The 22,371-nt window shown below is 37.7% G+C and overlaps 1 protein-coding gene across 2 annotated transcripts in view; it reads right to left on the reverse strand.

Annotated features, from left to right (window-relative positions):
* Ly75 (lymphocyte antigen 75) overlaps nucleotides 1-22,371 on the reverse strand; it is a 136,288-nt gene that overhangs the window by 18,081 nt on the left and 95,836 nt on the right. The window contains exon 35 of one of the 2 annotated variants that reach the window (XM_046462299.2): nucleotides 20,455-22,163. The exons of the other annotated variant lie outside the window; for it this stretch is intronic. Within the exon in view, the coding sequence (XP_046318255.1) occupies nucleotides 21,985-22,163 (179 nt within the window). The 3' untranslated portion in view covers nucleotides 20,455-21,984. Of the gene's footprint in view, nucleotides 1-20,454; nucleotides 22,164-22,371 lie in introns of those variants that run through there. 2 annotated transcript variants of the gene reach the window in all.

Raw genomic sequence — 22,371 nt, forward strand, 5'->3', positions numbered from 1 at the left:
TATATTCTCTCCAGTTTATTTAAAATCACAAAGATTTTTTCCTATATAGTTTTATTTTCAAGTTCTGTGCATACTATGATTTTTTTTAATATAAAAGAGTGGAAACAAGCCTTATTACAGAGATCAGAACTTACCAGACACCTTAGCCTAAATTCAACACTTGATTTTACTGAGCTCAGAATATTCCAGAGGCCATTGGTTGTTCCCAATATTTGATCTCAGTTTCTTACAGCCCAGAGAACATACGACCAAGATAGATTATTTCCCAGTCTTCTAGTAACTTCTGGATAATAAGCAATCACAAGTGAAATGTTCAACACACAGGTCCTCCCTTCAAAGGCAAGAGTGTGCTCCTCATATCACATTTATTTCCCCACTTGCTAAATTGTATTAGCCACCTTTAATTATGTGACCAAAGGAAACACCCTAGGAAAACAAAGCAACAAGATGGTTGGGTTGTAGGTGAAGCTGTCATATCACACTCTATTGTAATGAGAGAGAAGTAAGCCATTGTTAATTTAGGTCACTCACGTATCAATTGGACAAATAACCTAAAAGGATGGACTACTTAAAATTATCCCAAAAATAAATAAATATATTCAAATTCAAAAGATGTGAACTTTTGCTGGCTGCATGATATCTTATTTAAAAGTTAAACCACCCAAGATGTACTAGGATGAGGATAAGTGTCCCAAGACACCGTTTATTTATTTATTTTTATGCAGATGGTGTTCCTTCCTGCTGTTTTATAAGCACTTCCATTATACATGTATCGACCTTGGCTTGAAATCTGGCAAGAATCTAAAACGCTCTCCCTATGGTGGCTTAAAGACAATTGGAGAGGACATTTTGGCAACAAGACCTTTTCTTTGAGAGAATTCTCATAATGAAACATTAGGAAAAAAAGCTGGCTATAAAATTAAATGTACAGTATTATCCTAAGATACAAAGAAGAAAACCCAGAAATATTTAGGACATACCAGACACTATTGTAGGAGGTAGGTTCAGAGGGCCTGAATCCAAGGCATTTGGTTAAAAAACTGTTATGGAGCAGCTAGACCCTTCAATCCCTTTTCTGAGTAAGAGCACTTGGCCATCTCAGGTCTACTATACACATTTTGCCTCTTCCTCTGAAAGCCTGGGCTTTACTCAGGTGAGAAACTTTTATTTCTTTAAATCTCCTCCCAGGCCATCAAATATTATTCTCAGTTCATCTTCAGAGGTACAGGTCATCTGTCTATACCACCTTTCCCAAGACATCATCACTGGAATTTATTTCAACTTTCCCTTGCAATTTCACCACACAGTTCTTTCTCTCTTAAGCCACCATCTTATGGCAGCATAGGGTATCAGAAAGAACAAAACCTTGAATTCAGGACAGAGGAGTTTTTATCTTGGTGGTTGTACCTTGGATAGCTTATCTTTTTTTCTGTATTTCCTTAGGAAGGTAAGGGATAAATATCTACTTCATTGGATTGTTATAGTGAACATTAGCTAAGGTGCTGCAAAATTGCACAGCACAATGTATAATACAGGGAAAGTGGTCAAAATATGTAGCTTTGGGGGGCCTGGGGTTGTAGCTCAGTGGTAGAGCACTTGCTTAGCATGTGTGAGGCACTAGGCTCAATCCTCAGCACCACATATAAATAAATAAATAAATAAACAAATAAAGGTATTGTGTGCATCTATAAAAAAAATTTTTATTTTAGTTTTGGCAACCATAATCATTCATCCAGTTTTATAACTGGTATCTTTCTCTCCTAGAATATGACTACACTGAAAACACAAAGTCTTAATTAATTTTTGGATCCCTAACACCTCAAATAGCTGTTGGACTATAACAGGGACTTTAAATACTTACTGATTAATGAATCCTCGTCTTCACCTCTATGGCTTATCATCTCTTGATCATCTTCAACTTGATTCACTGTGACATGAAACGTACTATATTCTAAAATATAACATATTCTAAAATATAACTGAACTGACCTTGCTGTCAATTCTCAATACTTTATTGATGTACTTTTTTTAATATTTATTTTTTTAGGTATAGATGGACAGAACACAATGCCTTTATTTTTATGTGGTGCTGAGGATCGAACCCGGGTCCCACCCATGCTAGACGAGCACTCTACTGCTGAGCCACAATCCCAGCCCCCAATATCGCTGTACTTTTTATTGAAATGCAACATGCATACAACACACAAACCATAAATACACAGCTTCATGAATTTTCATAAAACATACCCATACAATCATCAGCAAAATTAATCAATACATTAACCCTTCCAAAAGTAATCAACCTAACTTCTAATACCATAGATTAGTTTTGCTGGTTTTAGAATTTTATAGTAATGAAATTATACATGTTGGTACACTTTTGTGTCTGGCTTCTTCTGATAGACATTACTTTTTTATTAAATTTTTTATTTATTCTAATTTGTTATACATGATGACAGAATGCAATTCATTTCATATTACACATATAGAGCACAATTTTTCAAGTCACTGATTGTACACAAAGTATTTTCACACCATTCATGTCTTCATGCATGTACTTAGGACAATCATATCTAACTCATTCTACCGTCATTCCTATCCCTTTGCCCCCTTTCTTTCCCTCCCTTCTCTTTGCTCTATCTAAAGTTCCTCCATTCCTCCCATGCTCCCCCCATCCCCATTATGAGTCAGCATTGATAGACATTACTTTTACAAGATTTATTTATGCTGTAGTGTGTACATCAATCATTGTATCATTTCTACTATATCACTGTATGAATTTATTCTTTTGTTGATGAATATTTAGACAGTTTCTAGTTTATGGTTATTACAAGTAATGACCTTATGAGCATTCTATGCATGCTTTCTCATGAGTGTATTTCTGGAGTAAATTGTTGGGTACTATAGTTTGATCGTCCTTTCCAAAACTCAGGTCAAAATTTAACTGACATTATGATAGTATTAAAGGGTGAGACTTATAAGAGGTGACTAGGTCATGATGGCTGTGTCCTTATGAATGGATTAGTGCTGCAAGAGTGGGTTATCAAGTGAGTAGTTTCCTCATAAAAGAGTAAGTTTGCCATCCAGTCCCCCACTCTTGTATTTTTGCCTTCTGTTATGGGATGACACCACAAGAAACCCTCACAGATGCCAGCATCTTGATCTTGGACTTCTCAGTCTTCAGAACTGTGAGAAAATACATTTTTGTTTTTTATGAATTACTCCATCTGTGGTATTCCATTATACCAGTACAACAGACACATCAAGTATGCATGTGTCCAGCTTTGGCAGATACTGCCAAATGCTTTTCCAAATGTAACTGCCATTCCTATAAGAGTAAGTCATATTTTAAAAATCCAGTTTGATAATCCTTATCTTTTAATTGAAGGATTTCCATTCATATTTTATAAGTTGCTGATGAATCTGAATGTCTATATACCATCTATTTGGTATATTTTTATAAACAAATGTTTATAAAATGTCTCCTTTTTTCTTCTTTTTTTTTCCTGTCTTCTTTTTGGATTATTAAATATTTTTACATATTTTTTCCATTTCTTATTAAATATATATTCTTTGATTTTCTTCTGTAGTGAATAACTTGAAAATTACAATGTACAACTTTGACCTTTTAGCACCTAAAATAAATTAAGACTTTTACCACTTGCTGGACAATGCTAGGATCACACAATATTTTAATTTCTATGACCTCCCTTCCTTTGTGTTACTGTTTTATTACTGTTTTGCATGGTCAGTGTTCCTTTAGCTTTATTTGCTCTCTCTGTTACTCTTTGTGCCTTCTTGCATCTCTTCATTACTGAGTGGGATAATTTTCCATTCATTTGAAGAAATCTCTTTGGTGTTTCTTTCTTCTTTTTTTGGGGGGGGGAACTCCCTCAATTCATGAAATTCTATAAATGTCTTTATACTGCCTTCATGCTTAAAGGTTATTTTTGCAAATATAGAATTTTAGAAATAGCAGCTGATCTTTTATTTAAGATGTAGTTTTGTTGTTTTGGGCTTTTATCATTTCTATTGAGCAGTCAACTATCAATGTCATTGTTGCTGTTTGGCCAATAATGTCCCCTTCCTCATTGTTCTTCCCAACTCACCCCTGCTGCTTTCAAGATTTTATTTGTTTTTGGATTTTAGCAGTTTTATACTGATATGCCTACTTCTTAATGTTTTAATCCTACAAAGAATTCAATGCATTTCTTGACTCTGTGGCTTATTTTCATTGGTCACTTTAGAAAAGTCCTTGGCCATTATCCTTTCAAATAAAGCTTCTGCTTATTCTCTCTCTCTTGTCTTTCTGGGACTCAAGCTACATAAATATTAGACTTCTCACTATGTACCATATATCCCTTTTGGACTCCCTCTATTTTTCTTATACATTTTTAATACTTTGGGCTGTCCATAATATAATCAGGACTAAGGGGTAGTTGCTAACCTATTCTTCATTTATAACCTGAAGACAAAGGTAAATTTGGTTGTTGATGCTGTTAAACCATCTACTGAGCTCATGATGCCAGTGACTTTTCAGTTATAGAACTGTCAATTTATTTATTTATTTATTTATTTACTTATTTATATTGGGGATTGAACCCAGAGGCATTTTACTGAGCCACATCCCCTGCCCTTGTTTATTTGTTTTAATTTTTTAAAATTTTGAGACAGGATCTTGCTAGATTGTTGAGGCTGGCTTTGAACTTGCAATCCTCCTGCCTCAGCCTCCTAAGTTTCTGGTGTTATAGGCATGCACCACTGTGCCCAGCTTTTTTGTTTATATTTTTATAGATTCTGGGTCTCTGGTAAAATTCTCAATCTTATCACCTATATTCTTGAACTTATCATAGAAGTCTATTTTGGATAACACAATTTCTAGGTCACCTGTCCTCTATCCCTCTAAACCCTCTCTGTCCTTTGCCCCTTGGGCCTGTTTCTTGTTGTGCCTGGTAGTTTTACATCAAATGCCATACACTGTGTAGGATAAAATGTAGTGCCTCTAAATGATGTTTTCTCCTCTAGGATGGATTCTGGTAGCTATCTGAGTAGCAGAGATCACTGGAATACAATCAGGGACTGAGCTGACCTGAGGAAGTGTTGAGAGTTTGTGGATTCCAAATAAAAACCTGGATATTAACTAGAGTCTCTCTTTTTTGGTGGATTGAAACTCAAATTTTTGTCTCAATGCCATTAGAATGTCTGAAATTGCCCTGCTTTTAGCTGTTTAAATTGGCAGTTCTCCTAATGGGAAAAGTTACACAGAATGTTGGAAGTGAACTGACTTAGGAACTATCTGAGGTCTGCACACAGGATTCTCATGGAATTTTATCCAGATTTCCTAATTGTTCATAGCAAGTATATTTAATTCCCATTACATTATAACCAGAAGCAGAATTCCCTCTTACACTTTTCAACAAGTTGTCAATAATCGTTCATCTCTATCTATCCACCATCCATCCAACAAACATTTGCTGAATAACTCCTACATGTTGCTAAGACAGAACGCTCAGCGCATTAAAGAGGAGATATGTCCTAAAAGTGGTCAGTCTGATGAAAGAGTAAGATGGATATACATAAAAGGTATGAAAAGATATGATAGATATTATAAGACTAGAGAAGAAGGAGTGTATAACTTTTGGAATAAGAGAATGTTTCAAAAAGTGGGCAATATTTGAGCTAAATCTCACAGGATAGATGGGAGTTTCCATGCCAAAAGGAAAAAGTCCAGACAGAAGGAATGCCGTAAATATCACAGACAGGCATCTCGTAAGAACTCAACAAATACTTGTTGCATGAGTGAACAAAAATATAAAGACAGGATTCTCCCTCCCTCTTTCTCCATGCCACCATAGAATGTGACATATTAGGTCATGACAGAGAAAACAAGCAGTCACTTCCAGAATGAAACTCAAACTGAAAGTCATAATGGTGGCTCTCTGAATTGTAAGCTTTTATTATTTATTATTTCTCTCCCCGCCCCCTTATCCTAGTTTATTTTGATCCCTCCTGCTGCTCTTTTTTTCCTTAGCCTTGTGGAATTAAAGAAAATTGAAATGGAAATATATCCTTTTAGCATGTTTAATGACACCTGAGCATCTTTATAAGTCATTGGACATTCTAACACAGGTTGAGAAGTGCTCCCTAATGTTATTTCTAGTCAAAACTACAGATAGTATTTTCTGCTGATAACAAGTACCTCTAGAATATATAAAAATGAAGAACGTTTAAAATGCTGTTTATGTGAAATAACGCATTTCTAATTATTAGTACACAGAAATATAATCAAAGCCCAAATCAAGCAAAACAAATGACTTCTTTGTATAATTGTAGTTCTTATACTTTATGAATTAAAATGACCTCTAATATACTGGTTAAAGTATATGCTTATTTCAGTGGAAGCTCATGTGTCAATTCTCCATAAAGTGTCCAACCCTTGCCCTCCTCATACCTCTGATTATTCTGAACTACTATAGAACTTTTCATTACACTTTGAATAAGAAGCCTTTTCTGGGGGTTGGGAATGTGGCTCAGTGGTAGAGTGTTTGCCTAGCATGTATGAGGCGTTGGATTCAAGTCTCAGCACCACATAAAAATGAATAAATAAAATAAGGTATTGTGTCCATCTACAACTAAAAAAAATTAAAAAAACAAAAAGAAGGCTTTTCTGATTACAAGGACTAAATATATGTTCAGGTTACCCCTGATGATCGAGATTTATTGTAATAGGACACTATCTCAGCAAACAAGCTTCTTAGGTTTGGGGGGGGGGGTTTATTTGTTTGATTTGGTACTGGGGATTGAAGCCAGGAGCATTTTACCGCTGAACTACATCCTCAGCCCTTTTTATTTTTTCATATTTGAAGTAGGGTCTTGCTAAGTTGCTAAAGGCCTCAAACTTGTCATCCTCCTATCTCAGTCTCCTGAGTTGATGGGATTACAGGTGCGTGTTGCTGTGCCCAGCTCTCTTAAAAGTTCTTATACCAAGTCCCCTCTTGGGCTGCCTGCCTAGCTTAGAGTAGTCAGCTTTTAATTTAAGAAATTAGCCTTATTTTGATTGGTTGTGGCTAGGGTTGTACACCTAGTAGGGCACAAACCATAGGTACTTATACATGAGAACCACAAATAGTCATTCTTCTTGGAAAAGGAATTGTGCTACCCTTTGAGAGCCAGTATACATCCTAGGGCACTCATCAAATCCTGCTCTATATAGTAGTTGTCTGATACTTATCCTGTTTCTCCAATTTTATTGTTAACTGCATGACAGCAGAGACCATTACCTCATTAGTATGCTCATTAGTTACTATTGTCCTACTTTCAAAGCTGCCCTTGAACTTGTGATTCTCCTGCCCCAGCCTTGGCATTGCAGAGATACACCACCACATCCAGCTTATGCTGCTATCTTGAACATGCATAGAAGTGGGACAGTGCAGGTGGTGCACGTGAGGCTTGGGGAAAAGTCTGGTTTGGACGGCATGATCTTGGGTATGTTATTTAACCTTACTACGCCCTTTATTTTTTAAAAGGGGATAACAGTACCTCTCTGGGTGGTAGTGAGAAAGATATTCTGGGTGCTAGGGATTCCACAGTGAACTAAAAAGGAAAAAATTCCTGCCCTTATGTAGCTTATATTCTAATTGAAGCAGATACATAAAAGCAAGATGAATAAGTAAAATAATGGGTTAGGGCTGGGGATGTGGCTCAGGGGTAGAGCACTTGCCTAGAATGCATGAGGCCCTGTGTTTAATCTCTGGCACATGCGCATGCACACACACGCACACAGAAGTGTATTAACAATCTATTGCTAGTAACAAATCAGCAATTCAAAGCAAGAAACATAGCAGGTACAGTGATGCATACCTGTAATCCCAGCTACTCAGAAGACTAAAGCAGGAGAATCTCAAATTCAAGAATAGCCAAGGCAACTTAGTGAGACCTCGTCTCATAATTAAAAATAAAAAGTGCTGGGAATGTAGCTCTGTGGTTGAGTACCCTTAGGATCAATCCCCAATACCTCAAATAAAAAAAAAGAAAAAAAAACAATGATAACAAAAAACAAGAGATATTCATTCTCTCTCTCTCTCTCTCTCTCTCTCTCTCTCTCTCTCTCTCTCACTGGGAATTGAACCTAGAGGCACTTAACCACTGAGCCACACCCCCAGTCTTTTTCATTTTTTATTTTGAGACAGGTTCTCACAAAGTTGCTGGGGGCAGGTATTGAACTGGGGGCTGGTCTCGAACTTGCAATCCTCCTGTCTCAGCCTCTTGAGTTGTTCGGATTGCAGGCATGTGCCACCAAGCCTAGCAAGAAACATATCTCACAGTCTCTGAGTCAAGAATTCTGAAGCAGATACTTAGTTGGGTGACTCTGGCTTGGGGTTTTTCATAAAGTTGCAGTCAAGATGTTGGCAAGAGGGGCTAAGGCTGGATCTCAGAGGCAGAGTGCTTGCCTAGAATGTGTAAGGCACTAGGTTGGATTTTCAGCACCACATAAAAATAAATAAAGGCATGCTGTTCATCTACAACTACAAAAAAATGTTTTTTAAAAAAGGTGTTGCCAAAGGCTGTAGTCATCTGAACACTAAATTGTAGCTGGAAGATCAGCCTCAAGAAAGATCACTCATATAGATGGTGAGCTCGTCTGGCTATGGGCAGGAGGCCTCAGTTCCTCACTAGGTGATTTCTCCACAGGGGTGCTAGAGGATCCTCATGATACAGCTTCTTCCAGACTCAGTAATTCAGAGAGCAAGGTACAAGTGCAATGCCTTATATAATTCAGGATTTCTGTAATATCCTATCGGTTCTTGTATTAAGGTTTTCCAGGGAAACAAAACCAATAAAAGAGAGAGAAAGAGAGATGTAGATATATATATGACAGATACATATGGCAGGCTGGAGAACCAGGAAAGCTGGTGGTGTAATTCAGTCCTAGTCTGAGGCCTGAGAATGGTGGCGGATATTGTTGGAATCTAAAAGCCCAAGAACCAGAGATGTCTATATGATATCTGAAGGCAGAAGATGGATGTCTCAGTTCTAGCAGAGGGGCAATTTTTGTTTTATCTGGATCCTCAATAGGATGAGGCCTGCCCACATTGATAAGGGTAGTACTAATCTTCTCCAGAGACATTCTCACAGATGCATTGAGATATGTTATCTAGGCATCCTGTAGCCCAATCAAGTTTACACATAAAATTAAACTATTACAGTTATACAAGTAAGCCCTATATAATGTTGAAGTGGGCTACACACATATATGAATATGAAGAGGTAAGAATCTTTGAGGGCCATCTTAGAGGCTGGCAGCCACAGATTAAGTACTAAGGAGAAAGAGAAAAAAAGAAAAGACACAGAAGCAAGATCCTAAGTGTGGGGCTGGGGTTGTGGCTCAGCGGTAGAGCTCTCTCCTAGCACATGTGAGGCCCTGGGTTTGAATCTCAGCACCACATAAAATAAAATAAAGATATTGTGTCCATCTACAACTAAAAAATAAATATTCAAAAATAAAGATCCTGAGTGTGGTGGTAGGGGTCTGGGTTGCAATTTTACAACAGTGTCTAGAAAAGATCACATTATAAAGAATACAAAGATCTGAAGAAGCTGAAAGAAAAAGTCATATGGAGATGTAGGTTAGATAGAAGAGCAAAAATAAGGCCCCTGAGATGGGACAAAGTGATGATGACAATGATAGCTAGTTATTCAAAGATCATTGAGGAATAATGAAATCACATGTGATAAGTCTGAAAGAAAAAAAAAAAAAGCTGTACACAGAAAAGAGATTATTGCCTTCCCCCAAAACTTTTAATTGCCTTCATAGGCTCATTCCAGCATTAGCTATAACTCCAGTTAACTCAACAATGAATACTTAGGTCAGAGTGTGAGCCCAGAAACAAGCCTTAGGCATTACTCGAGATATATATTTATTTTGAGAAGAACAGTGTTAAAAAGAGGCAGGAGCCAGGCGCTGTGGGGCACGCCTGTAATCCCAGTGGCTTGGGAGTCTGAGACAGGAGAATCATGAGTTCAAAGCCAGCTTCAGCAACCTTAGTTGCTTTGAGGCACTAAGCAATTCAGTGAAACCCTGTCTCTAAATAAAATACAAAATAGGGCTGGGGATATGGATCAGCGGTCGAATGCCCCTGAGTTCAATCCCCAGTACCAAAAAAAAAAAAAAAAACGGAGGCTGGAAAACTCCTGTGAGGACAGTTGTTGAGGTTCATGCACCTCATGAGCAGAAGGCTAACCTAAGTAAGTTATCTTCAATGCTAAGTATTTTTGCTCTAATCCTGTTATAATTAAAGACCTGCCCAAAAAGCTCTCCACAAAGTGGTTTTCTATTGGTCTTATTTTATAACAGCTATCCTGAAAGATAGGTGGTTGTTAATAATGACCTAAATGACTCTTTAGGGATTTTATAATTTTATAATCCCCTCTATTAATTTAATGTGTACAGATGGGGCTGGGGTTGTGGCTCAGTGGTAGAGCGCTTGCCTAGCACGTGCAGGACACTGAGTTTGATCCTCAGCACCACATAAAAATAAAATAAATATATTTTGTCCAACTACAATTAAAACAAAATATATTTTTAAAAAATATGTACAGAAACTTAGGAATCTGATGAAAAATTTAAAAGTTATATTTAATTCTAAAAATTTCCATATAGATCCTCTGCCTAAAATTATCTGTGCTAAAAGAATAAAATGTCATATCCCAAGGAAATTTTGCATAACCAGTCAAATCTACTAAAATTCTGTTTCCTTATAAGCTATTTTTTGTTTTGTTTTTATTGATTTTTTAAACAGCCTGGCACAGCACAAGAGGAAGCAGTCCTTGGAACATGCTTGTTCTAAATATTAACATAGATAAAATAAAGATGTTCTTCTCTTTCTTTCTCAATAAAAAGACCTTTGCTCCTCTGCTATTAAGAGAGAACTGTAGCCAGGTGTGGTGGTGCACACCTGTAATTCCAGCAGCTTGGGAGGGTGAGGCGCAGGATCACAAGTTCAAAGCCAGCCTCACTTAGCAAGACCTGTCTCAAAATAAATAATAATAATAAAAAGGGCTGGGAATTTAGCTCAGTGGTTAAGCACACATGGGTTCAATACCTGGTACCAAAAAAGAAAAGAGAAAGAGAATTGCAGCCACTTATCTTCATAAGGACAGCTTGGCAGGACAGAAGAGGAGGGGCTATTTGGATTTATTGTGAATGAGTGGCTGTTCCAAGTCCCTGAGTAATCCAGAGGTCCTGTGGCTGTGCTCTCAGCTGCAAGGTCTGCGTGAATCCCAAGGGAGTTGAGCTATTCTGATACCCCTTCCCTTTTCAGCATCTCTCTTCCCAGCCTAGCTTCCAAGATTCCCACCTCCATCTTCTCCCCTCACTTTGCAGAAGAGCTGCCATGATACTCTTTCATAGAAGAGGTGGCCAGTGTTCATCTGTACCTTTCTCACTGGGCATTACTGATCTGCTCTCACAGATTCAGTCTCAAGGTTTGCTCTCAAAATCTAAAAAAACCAATCACCAAATCAATAAAATACATGTACAATAAAAAACTGTGGAAGAAAACTATTTCAACACGTGATTTTCAGCATATAAGCAAATTCTTAAAAGCTCTCAACAATGAAAGAAGTCTTAAAATAATACTTAAATTAAATTCACATTTTTTGATATTTATTTATTTATTTTAGTTTTAGGTGGACACAATATCTTTATTTTATTTTTATGTGGTGTTGAGGATTGAACCCAGTGCTCCGTGCATGCCAGGCGAGCGCGCTACCTCTTGAGCCACATCCCCAGTCCTTAAATTCACATTTTTATTGGAAGAAAAATATTAACATTTCAAAACTTACAAAAATATTCTAATGTTTAATCTGAGAGAAGCTCCCCTGAAACAACTGTGCTACCTAGAAGGGTCAGAAAATGTGGCATTGATAGATTAAGACGATTTAATGCTTTTAATTCAATTATGAGATGAGTTCATTGCAGAGGTAACATAATTTGAAAGAAAGTATAATCCAGTTATCCTCTACTTTTAAACCATTCACCACAATTTTTGACTATTTTATTATTAATTAGAATAAAGCACGAAGACACAAATCAAAACAGAAATCCACAGGACACTAAATCCCTGCTGTTCTGGATCTTCATTCTAGTAAGATAAGTAACAGGCAAGAGGACAGATGAATAAACAAAATGCATTTGAAAGTGCTTTAGTTACAACATGGAGATGGAACAGAAAAATATGGTGTTTATGGAAGGGCTTAGGAGGTGACATGAACAGAGATCTGAATGATGAAGAACGGGCAGCCATGCCAAGGACAAGTGGGAAATATTCTGTGCAAAAGGACCAGAGGTGTCAGTGTTCCCAGAAGGTCAGTGTGGCTAAACAGAGTGAATGTCAGGAAGTGTTGTAATGTAAGAGATGACGTTAGGGAGAGAGGCAGAGCCAACTCATCTAGTTTTAAAGTCATGGCAATTCAAAATGAGAAATCTAGCTTCTGACACAAAGCTTTGGATGTAGTTCAGAGGTACAGCACTTGCTTGCCTATTTAAGGCCCTGGGTTTCATCCCTAGCACAAAAACAAAAACAAAAATACCAAAACAAAAATTTATATTCACTTGTCCCATGCCATTCATGGGAATCACTGACCAAAAAAACATATGCTGATCATATACTACATGAAAAATCCATTACAGAGCTTTTAAAAGACATATCATAACTTTACTTAGAAACTGAATGTCTGGTCCACTGTGTTTTTGTTTTTGTTTTGAGTGCTAGGGAGCAAATGTAGGCTCTCACACATGCTAGGCAAGTGCTCTACCACTGAGCTACATCTCATTGTGACTTTTAAGATAATAACTAAGAACAACATAAGATTCCTTCACTAAATAAATAACCGATAAGAATAACAATGATTTCTATTTCAACATTACATTTAAACTTTAATATTATAAGAGATTTTCTGTTAAGATGTTGTCATTCAGCTAACTCTGTGATGACTTTGACAAGTTCTTTGGATACTTAGTTCTAAGCCATTCTAAGTCAAATATAATTCCTGATCTTGTCTGGATAGATTTGTGAGATACTATGATGAAAAGCATCCCAGTTATTCAGCCTTACAACATTATAATGAATGTGAATGTGCTCAGAAACCATAAACATCCAACATGGAGTAGAACTCACATGATGTTTTCCAGTTGCAATAATTACCCTGCCATTTGGATGAAATTAGCAAAGGGAAGGAAATCAAGTTGACCATGTTAATAAGCACCATCCACAGAGTTCTCACTAGTGCTCATAACAGCCCTATGAAATAGGTATTATTTCCGTGTTACTGAAGTGCAGTTAAGTTGGGTAACAAGGGCAAAGCTCATACTTTTTCTAGATTAATCTTTAAAACTGCCTGAGAGAAGCTGATTAATAGCATGAAATTATTCAACATGCACTTCTTTCTTCTAAAGCTCTCGAAAACTCTATTTATCCACACTAGACTTATAAAAGGAAAAGACCATAACTTGCCAAAGAAAAGTTTGTTTTCTATTGCTGGTCAAAACAGCTTCTCTGAAAAGGAAAGATACCAAAATATCTGGAAACTGATTCTCTTTCAAAATCTCTCTCTCTCTCTCTCTCTCTCTCTCTCTCTCTCTCTATATATATATATATATATATTTTTTTTTTTTTTTTTTTTTTTTTGACTAAAGTACAAATGTATGGCACTGCAGAGGGTGGGTTCAATGGAGTTCAGATGTGACTGCCTCAGGAGGATGAACATAAGGAGGATGTGCTATGCATAAGGAGGATTCAGAAACAGATCAGCCTTCACAGAATCTCCAGTCCAGCCTGACTTAGACAAAATAAGGTGTATGGGCTGAACTGTGAAAACTGGCACATCTTGCTCTGCTCCTCCAATAGGTAGCAGATAGCATAACTGGTCATAAATGCTGGTCCACAAAAGCTTTCAGGAGAGGAGCTTTGAATTTGTAAGCAAGTTCTAGCTGCTTACTCTGCTGCCACTTCCATCTCTGAGGGCCTTTAAAATATTCCTGCCTGTCAGCAGACTTCATAGGAAGTTATAAAAAAGGCAGTGAAATTGGTGTGTGTGGGGGGGATCTCTTGCATAATCCTTTTGTTCAAGCCAATGCAAGCATTTAGTTCTTGTTTATTTTGCTGTGTAATTCCTGGAACTGTTAAATCAATAGTGTTTTTGGATGAAAGTCTTCCCCAGAGGTTCCCCATAAACATATTTTTAACATCCCTGTGTAGAAAATTTGTTTAAGACACATATTCAATGGAATTGTCTATTTTCTTCAGGACTCATTTTGGAAATGACTAATCGTGTAATTTTTCACATGTCACTTGCACAACAGCAGATCAAATATTTTATTATTTATTTTGTGTGTGGTACTGGGGATCAAACCCAGGGACTCACGCATGCTAGGCAAGCTCTTTACCATTAAGTTACATCCCAGTCCCTTTTTATTTTGAGACCAGGCAGGTCTTGCTAACTTGCGGAGGCGGGCCTCGGATTTTGGATCCTCCTGCCTCAGCCTGGAGTAGTTAGAATTCTAGGTAAGTACCTGTGTCTGCCGCAAAGTTTTTGTTGTTTTTGTTGTTGATGATTGTTTTTAAAATCACGACTTAAGTGGAATACAACTCTTGCATGTTCACCTCCCTCTTCGATCCAGGGGTTATTTGGCTGAACCCTTTTCCTGTTTCAAAAAAACTTGAGCACCAAGCAATTGGACAAACAACTGGCGCCTGCTAAAGAGGGCCTACTCCCTCCCAGCACCCCTACCCACGCTGCGCACTAGCTGGGGAAAATCTCAGCTGCCAACATTCTCTCTTCTCAATGACCCAAATGTGCCTGAAACTACTCAGGTCGGGGGACTAAATCTGAGTCCCTCCGCTCTCCGGCCAATCAGCCTGGTTGCGGGGTGTGGGGCGGGGTCCCTCCGGAGGCCCTCCCCGCGGAGTGGGGTCTGAACTGAGGTTGTAGGCACTGGGGAAGGAGCCCTCACGTTCTCCGCCACCTCCCTTCAGGGCGCTCTCTGGAGACCCACGGAATCCCGAGAGGCGAATAGGGGGATGACCAGATAGCAGGGTCCAAGGGGGAGCCTGGAGTGTGCGTGCAGAAAAGGACGAGATGTCCCGCTCAGGTGCACCCCCTCTGGGCCGCCCCGGTGCGGGTGGCAGTGGACAGTCTCTGCTGGCTCGCTGTTCTGGCTCCCGGGCCGGGGACGGGACACGGCAAGGGGCAGCTTACCCGCGACCGTGGCAGCGACAAGGCCCAGCAGTGGCAGTAGCAGCTTGGGTAGCACGGCCCGGGGCATGACGGCGGCAAGAGCCAGAGGGCGGGCGGCAGGCTACAGCGCGCCGGAGCGGGGCGGGGGCAGTGCTTCTCGGAAGTGGAGCTGCAGTCCGGACCCCTCCCACCGCCCAGGCCGAGGGAGTGCGCTGCAGAGGGTCCCACCTAGCGCTGACCCGGGCTCTCCAGATTGCGCAAAAGGGGCTGGAAAGAAGCCTTATGGAACTTCCCTCTTCAATTGGGGGAAAAAAATAAATAAATAAAAACAACTAACTTTTTTGGGGGGGTTGAAGTAATCTCATACTTTTGAAAATGTTACAAAAATAGCACAAAGAATTTGTGTAACCCTTCGGGCATCTTCTCGAAATATTAATGTCTTATGTAACTCTAGTAGAAAGATCAAAACCAGGAAATTACCACTGATACACTACTATTCGCTAAACTATTCACAGAATTTATCAGTTTGCCAATGTCCTCTCTTTAGTGTTATTTTCCCATTCTAGGATCCAATCCAGGATCATACATTACATTGAGATGTCACATCTCCTTAGTTCTTTTAATCTAGGACAGTCTTCTTGTCATTCTGACTCTTTCCTGATGAAAACCATTTGTAAGAGTACTGGCAGTCTTGTGTAGAATAATCTTCGGTTTTGTCTGATGCTCCTCCTGATAGGCAAGAGTACCACAGAAGTGATACTTACTCAGGAGACACATGATCATTATGTCTCATTACTGGTGGAGTTAAAAACCTTTTCTGTCACTGACTCTTGGATCAAGAGGCTTTAAATTATGCTATAAACTGATTCTGTAATGTGGGTATCGATTATATAGCTATAGCTTGACCCATGAGAGTCTCTGGAGCCAAACAACACAAACCAGGGCCAATCATGCTGCTTGATTCAGCCTCATGTACTGGGAAAAAGAGTTCTGTAAAATCAAGCCTAACCTAAACAATATGAAAGCAAACAACCCAATTAAATAATGGGCAGACTGAAGAAGACATCAAAGAAGATACATAGGTGGCAAATAAGAGTAGGAAAAGATGCTCAATATCAAATGTCATTAGAGAGCTGCATATTAAAACAGAAATTAAATACTATTGCACATCTGTTAGAATGGCCCAAATCTAGAATGTTAACAATAAATCCTGGTGAAAATGTGGAGCAATAGGAACTCTTATTCATTGTTGGTAGGATTTCAAAATGGTATAGCCACTGTGGAAGACAGTCTGGCAACTTCTTACAAAACTAAATGCTCTTACCATACAATCCAGCAATCATAAATCCATGATATTTACCCAAATGAGTTCCAAACTCATATACATGAAAAAAATCTGCACACAAATTCTTGTTATCAGCTTTTGTTGTGATTGCCAAAACCTGGAAGCAATCAAGATGTCTTTCAAGAGGTGAATGGATAAACAAACTGTGATACATCCATACAATGAAATATTCTGTGCCAAAAATAAATGAGCTATCTAGCTAAGACATGGAGAAACCAATCTGAGCAGGCTATGATTCCAATTTTATGGCATTTTAGAAAAGGCAAATTATGGACATAGCAAAAATATAAAATGGTTCCCAGGGGGGCTGGGGATATAGTTCAGTTGGTAGAATGCTTGCCTTACATGCACAAGGCCATGGGTTTAATCCCCAGCACCACACACACACACAAACACACACACACACACACAAGAAAAGAAAAGGAAAATAAAAAGAAAAGAAAAAAGTTGGTTTCCAGGGCTTGACAGGGCTGAGAAAAAAAAAAAAAAGGAATGAATAGGTGGAAGACAAAGAATTTTTAGAAAATGAAACTAATTCTTTGTGATGCTATAATGTAGATCATATCATTATATATTTCTCAAAAATCCATAGAATTTACAAAACAAAGATTAACCCAATTGTAAAACAGGTCCAAGGTAGCTATAGTTAGGCTCCCTTACCAAAGCTCCCAGCAGGCTATGTTTTTAGTATATAGCCAAGGTCATGAACATCCTGATTCAGCATATGTACTCACGGTCATAAACATTTGCTTGTGAGCATGCGCCCACTTATGTAACCTGTTGGCAATGTGCCTTTCTTGTCTGATTTGTCTATTAAAAAAGGGGGGGGCTATGGAAATGGTTCAGGGGTCTAAATGGAACTGTCTGGGGGCAAAGTGGGGCTGGAGCTGGAGGCTGATAAAAGTGTCTTCTTCTACCTACTGGGATCCTGAATGTGTTTCCTAGGGTCTGATCCTTTTCCGACACCAATGTAAACTGTGGACTTCAGTTAAAAATAATGTATCAATATTAGCTTATTGATTTTAACAAATGTACCACCCTAATGGAAGATGTTAATAATAGGGAAACTGAGTGTATGTGTAAGGAAGTATATGGCAATACTTTTTGCACACCCCAAAACTAAAGTGTATTAAGAAAATCAAGTCTAGCCCTTTTCAAATCCTTTCTAGCCACTTTTATGCTTCTGATAGTCCAGTCTGAAATGGAGTGATTATATCAATTAAATTTGATCAAAAGGATCCATAAGGAGAGCCATAGAGTGTCAGATGTAGTGCATGCCATCCTCATTTACTGATAAGAAAATTGAGATCAAAACAGGGATAAGACTTACCCACGGATACATAGCAAATACAAAAAATTGAGCCACAGCCCAAGTCTTTTGCTGGATTCCCCCATGATTCTAGGTTCAGTCTGCCAAAGTTTCAAAGTCTTGCGTAACTTTTTATTTCCATTAAAGATGTCAATAATGGGTCTACATTACTAAACACAAACTTGAAAGCAAATCATTCCAAAGTTACTTGTGCATTTAAATATTGGCACATCTTGATTCCAGTTGGACTCTTGCTCTGCTAACTAGTAAAATGAATAGTTCTATGAAATCATGCAATTGAAAAAGTTCTCTTCTCCACTCCCACCTCAGGCCACAAAATATATTTATTTACATATGTATTTATTTTTTATTAGAGCTTTATGGTTATACATAATAGTTGGGTTCATCCTGACAAACTCATACATACATAGAAACAAAACTTTATTAATGAGGATTCACTGTTTTTCTTTTTTCTTTCTCAGCTTCTTAACCTTTGAATCTCTTTTCCCACCTCTTTCAGGAAACAAAAACACACACACACACACCAAAAAAAAAAAAAAAAACTGAAAAAACTTTAACCTTTCTTCTGCCTCTGACTATGGCCCATTTCTACTTCCTAAAATACTTCACACTTTCATTTCCACCATCTTCTCAAAATCTAATGTTCCCCATTTCCTAACTTCCCTTTCATGTTTCAGCTCATGTTTCCATTTGGATTGTGGCCCCACCATTCTGTTGAATTTCCACTGGCTAAGATCACCAATGGTTTCCTAATCTTTGTCTGACTTCACTTCTTAGTTCTTTAGTGATGGGATCAACATCAACTTGGTCCAACATCATACAAAAAAAGTTATTTGGACCAGGTGCAGTGGTATACTCCTGTAATCCCAGTTACTTAGGATGCTGAAGCAGGAGGATTGCAAATTTGAGCAAGAACTTGCCTCCAAGAAAGCAGGGAAGGGGCTGGGAAGGTAGGTCAGCAATAGAGCATTCACCTAGTGCGTGCAAGCCCCTGATTTCAATCCCCAGTACAGGATGAAGGCAAGGTTATGTGGCCAGGGCATTAAGCACCCAGACTCTTCAGAGGACTGATCACCAACCCACATAAGGTCCTTTGGTTTGGCATTGCTGAGCACTCCTTTGGCCTGAGATAGTAAAACATAAGTAACTATTATGCTTTGGATATGAGGTGCTTCCCCCACACACACCTCAAAGTTCCTGTTAATACAGGAATGTTCAGAGATAGATTGGGTTGTGAGAGTTTTAAGCTAATCAATTCATACTAGTTTGACTTTCTCTCCTCTAAGTTGTTCACAGTGACACAAAAGCTGACTGAAACAGTAACTGTAGCCTAAAATGGAGGGCAAGTCCTTCTCTGTGTATTTCAGCTGTGTATTTTCAGTGGGGAAAAATCAGATGAAGGGAAAAGGCTGATGAGGGAATCAGTGAAAAGGCAGGTGCAAGTAATCCAGGGCAGGGGTCGGGGGATAAGGATCTAAAATAATACAGTTGGCAACTAGAGATAACCTGCTTTTTGAGAAGTCCAATGTGAAATGAGAAAACTGCTGGCTTAGGGGACATGAGAAAAAGGATCTGAGGATGACTTCTGGGCTTCTAGCTGGGGAGACAGAATATGCTGTCTTCATATTAACTGAAAGAGGATGTAAGACACACTGGTTGGAGAAATGGAAAAGAAGTTTCTTAAATCCTGCTTGTGATTAATGTAGCTTGGGGGGAAATAGAAATATGTGTTTTCTAAATCTTTTGAGATGTAGACATAGAATGTTTTAATTTAGACTATACAGGAAATTACATACAATGGTTCAGATCATGTAGTTTTAAAAAAAATGTTGTGAGAACTAAATTTGTCTTAAGTAAGATGTTGAGCTAATTAATAACAATTAGGTCTTTGTTTCTCCAAGATGGTTTTAGGATTAAAAAAAGGCTAAGATTAAAGTATATGAACCTCTGACTTTCTCCAGAAAAAATCTCAGCAGTGTGGTCAGAATTGGGGGTTTCTAAGACTACAGTAGTCCTTTGCAGCACAGAATTGCCAGATAATGAAAATATCTTGCCCTAGAATCAGAAAAGGGAAATGCTGGGAGGGGGAAGGTGATTATTAGTATCACTTTGGTATGGGTTCCCCTGTACTTCCACTGTTACATCTATTGACTTACTTTCTAGGTGCCTGATTTTAAAAGACCAATTTTGTCAGATTTTATGTAGTAGTTGGGTTGGTGAGGCAGACTGGAATGGGTTGTCTTTTAGTTCTTTAGAGACATCTGGAACAGAGGAAATGAGGGAGGGAAACCCTTAGGGGCTTTCTGGACATGCTGAGAAGAACATTCATGTAGCTCTTCCAGTGAGTAATTGAAAATATGAACCTGGACTATGTATTGAACTATGAGCTAAGAAATGCCTCAGAGGGGAGGTGGTAGACAGGACCCACTCAAGGGAGTGCAAAGAATGGGAAATAAGTGGAGCATAGAAGGGATCCCTGATGATTCTCATAGTTGAGAGACATACTAATGAAGGAATCTCAAAAGGAAACTAAAATCAAACATCCAGAGATGTAGGAATGATTTATTCTTTAAAAAGTGCTCATAAAATTGCTAAAGAATGCATTGATTAAAATAATTGGACATTTTATTTCTCATTATAACTATACTTGTAACATAGGAAAGCCAAACTAGAGATGTTTTTGTTCAAAAAGAATCAATACTTTTACTTAAAAGATAAAACAACTTTATTATGGCATCACCACTGTATACAGCTGTACTTTTCACATCAAGTTGGTTTAGTTATTTGAGGAAACTCTAAATGACTAAAATTGTATAGATCACATGTCAAGAGAATTAAAATATAAATGATACTTCAATTAATATTTTAGGAAAATTGTAGCTATATTAAAACTGTCTTAGAAAATTATTTACAACTTTATGATAGTATAAACACTCTAAATTTAAAATAAAATCTATGTTTTGTACAAAAATACTCTTAAGTACAAATATAAGTTAAACACTGAATAAAACATTCACCATATGTAGTGGATGCTAATAATACCACCTATATTCTGGGTGGGGAAATTGAAAAAATTACCACAAATAATGTATCCTTAATCATTCAAATTTTTAAGCACTTTAGTAATAATCATAAAGTTTAGAGTCTCACTATAAAATTCTTGTTTTTTCAAATGCAAGTTAAATAATTTCCTTCATAGACTCCTCTGTTTAGCTCATGTAAAAAGATAACAGAGTAATAAAAAAATTCCTAGTCAAAAGTTGACATGCTATGTGAAACATAAATTGTAAAATTCAGTCTCATCCCTAGTTGAGTCCCTTTTATAAGGAAGTTAAATGTACTAAATTAGAAAACACAAAATACATGGCTACAGGGTACCTAATCAATCTAACAATAATGTTCTCATGACTTAGAAAATGCTAAGTACTAAATCTTCTTTAAAAGCCATTGTTTTATGAGTAATTATGAATAGAAGAAACATTTCCATATAAATGATATTGGTATGAAATATCTTTGGAGTAGTATAAGAAGCATCTTGCCAACAGGCATCATTTTGCTATATAAAAAGTAAGCATGTCTCACAGTGTAATAATTTTTCCCAAATGCTGCAACTGACTATTTTGAAACAATGTTGACATTATTTGCAGTTGGGTTTTTACTTTGAGGTACTAATTTTGCGTTATGTCAGATGCTCTTAAAAACTAAACGATAGATATGTGACCTAGTAATGTGCCAGTTTTCATTTTCTAAGAAGTTATGTTAAAAATGCCATTAAATTATATACACATCCTAGTTACCAGCCACATTCTTACAGAGATAATTCACATTATAGTTAAACTTAGCCTATTGACAATTTGGACAAGTTCCAGCTTTAAGTCCTTTCCATTCTATCAACCAGAGATAAAAGCATGGCATTTAGTGGACAACTGTGTACACCAGCATTTTAAGGAACCAACTAAAAAAGAAATTAAGACGTCTACTATGGAACATAGTAAACAATGACATTGGGGAAAATTTAAGTGGCTCATTTTTCCTAACATAGTAGTGCAAATAAGAAAACTTTTAGAAGAATTTACTCATGGAAAGAAGGAAGCATGATTTCATCTTCATTCACTCCTTGTTCATACCGAACTGATGAGAAGCCTGCCCAGTGGAAACGGTTTCTTCGGTAGAGGAACCAAATCAGACCACTGATGAGAACTAAGACACTGAGCACCGCAAACGTGATAGCTATTCCTCTGTAATCAGGGCCTGGAATAGGGAAAGGTTTGACATCGGGAGAGAGAATGTACCCGTTATTATGATTATTATGTTATTATGTTATTGTGGTTATTATATTACGATTATTATGATTATGTTTTGTTGATTTTGTTCATTAAGGTGTGGGTCACATACATAAGCCATGTCCAAATTAAAGACAATAAATATTTGATTGTATCACAGCTTGAACAAAAAATTC

This window comes from Marmota monax, unplaced genomic scaffold (genome assembly GCF_021218885.2).
Source record: "Marmota monax isolate L192 unplaced genomic scaffold, Marmota_monax_Labrador192_F-V1.1 WCK01_AAM20220418_F8-fsc00129, whole genome shotgun sequence".
Lineage (NCBI taxonomy): Eukaryota > Metazoa > Chordata > Mammalia > Rodentia > Sciuridae > Marmota > Marmota monax.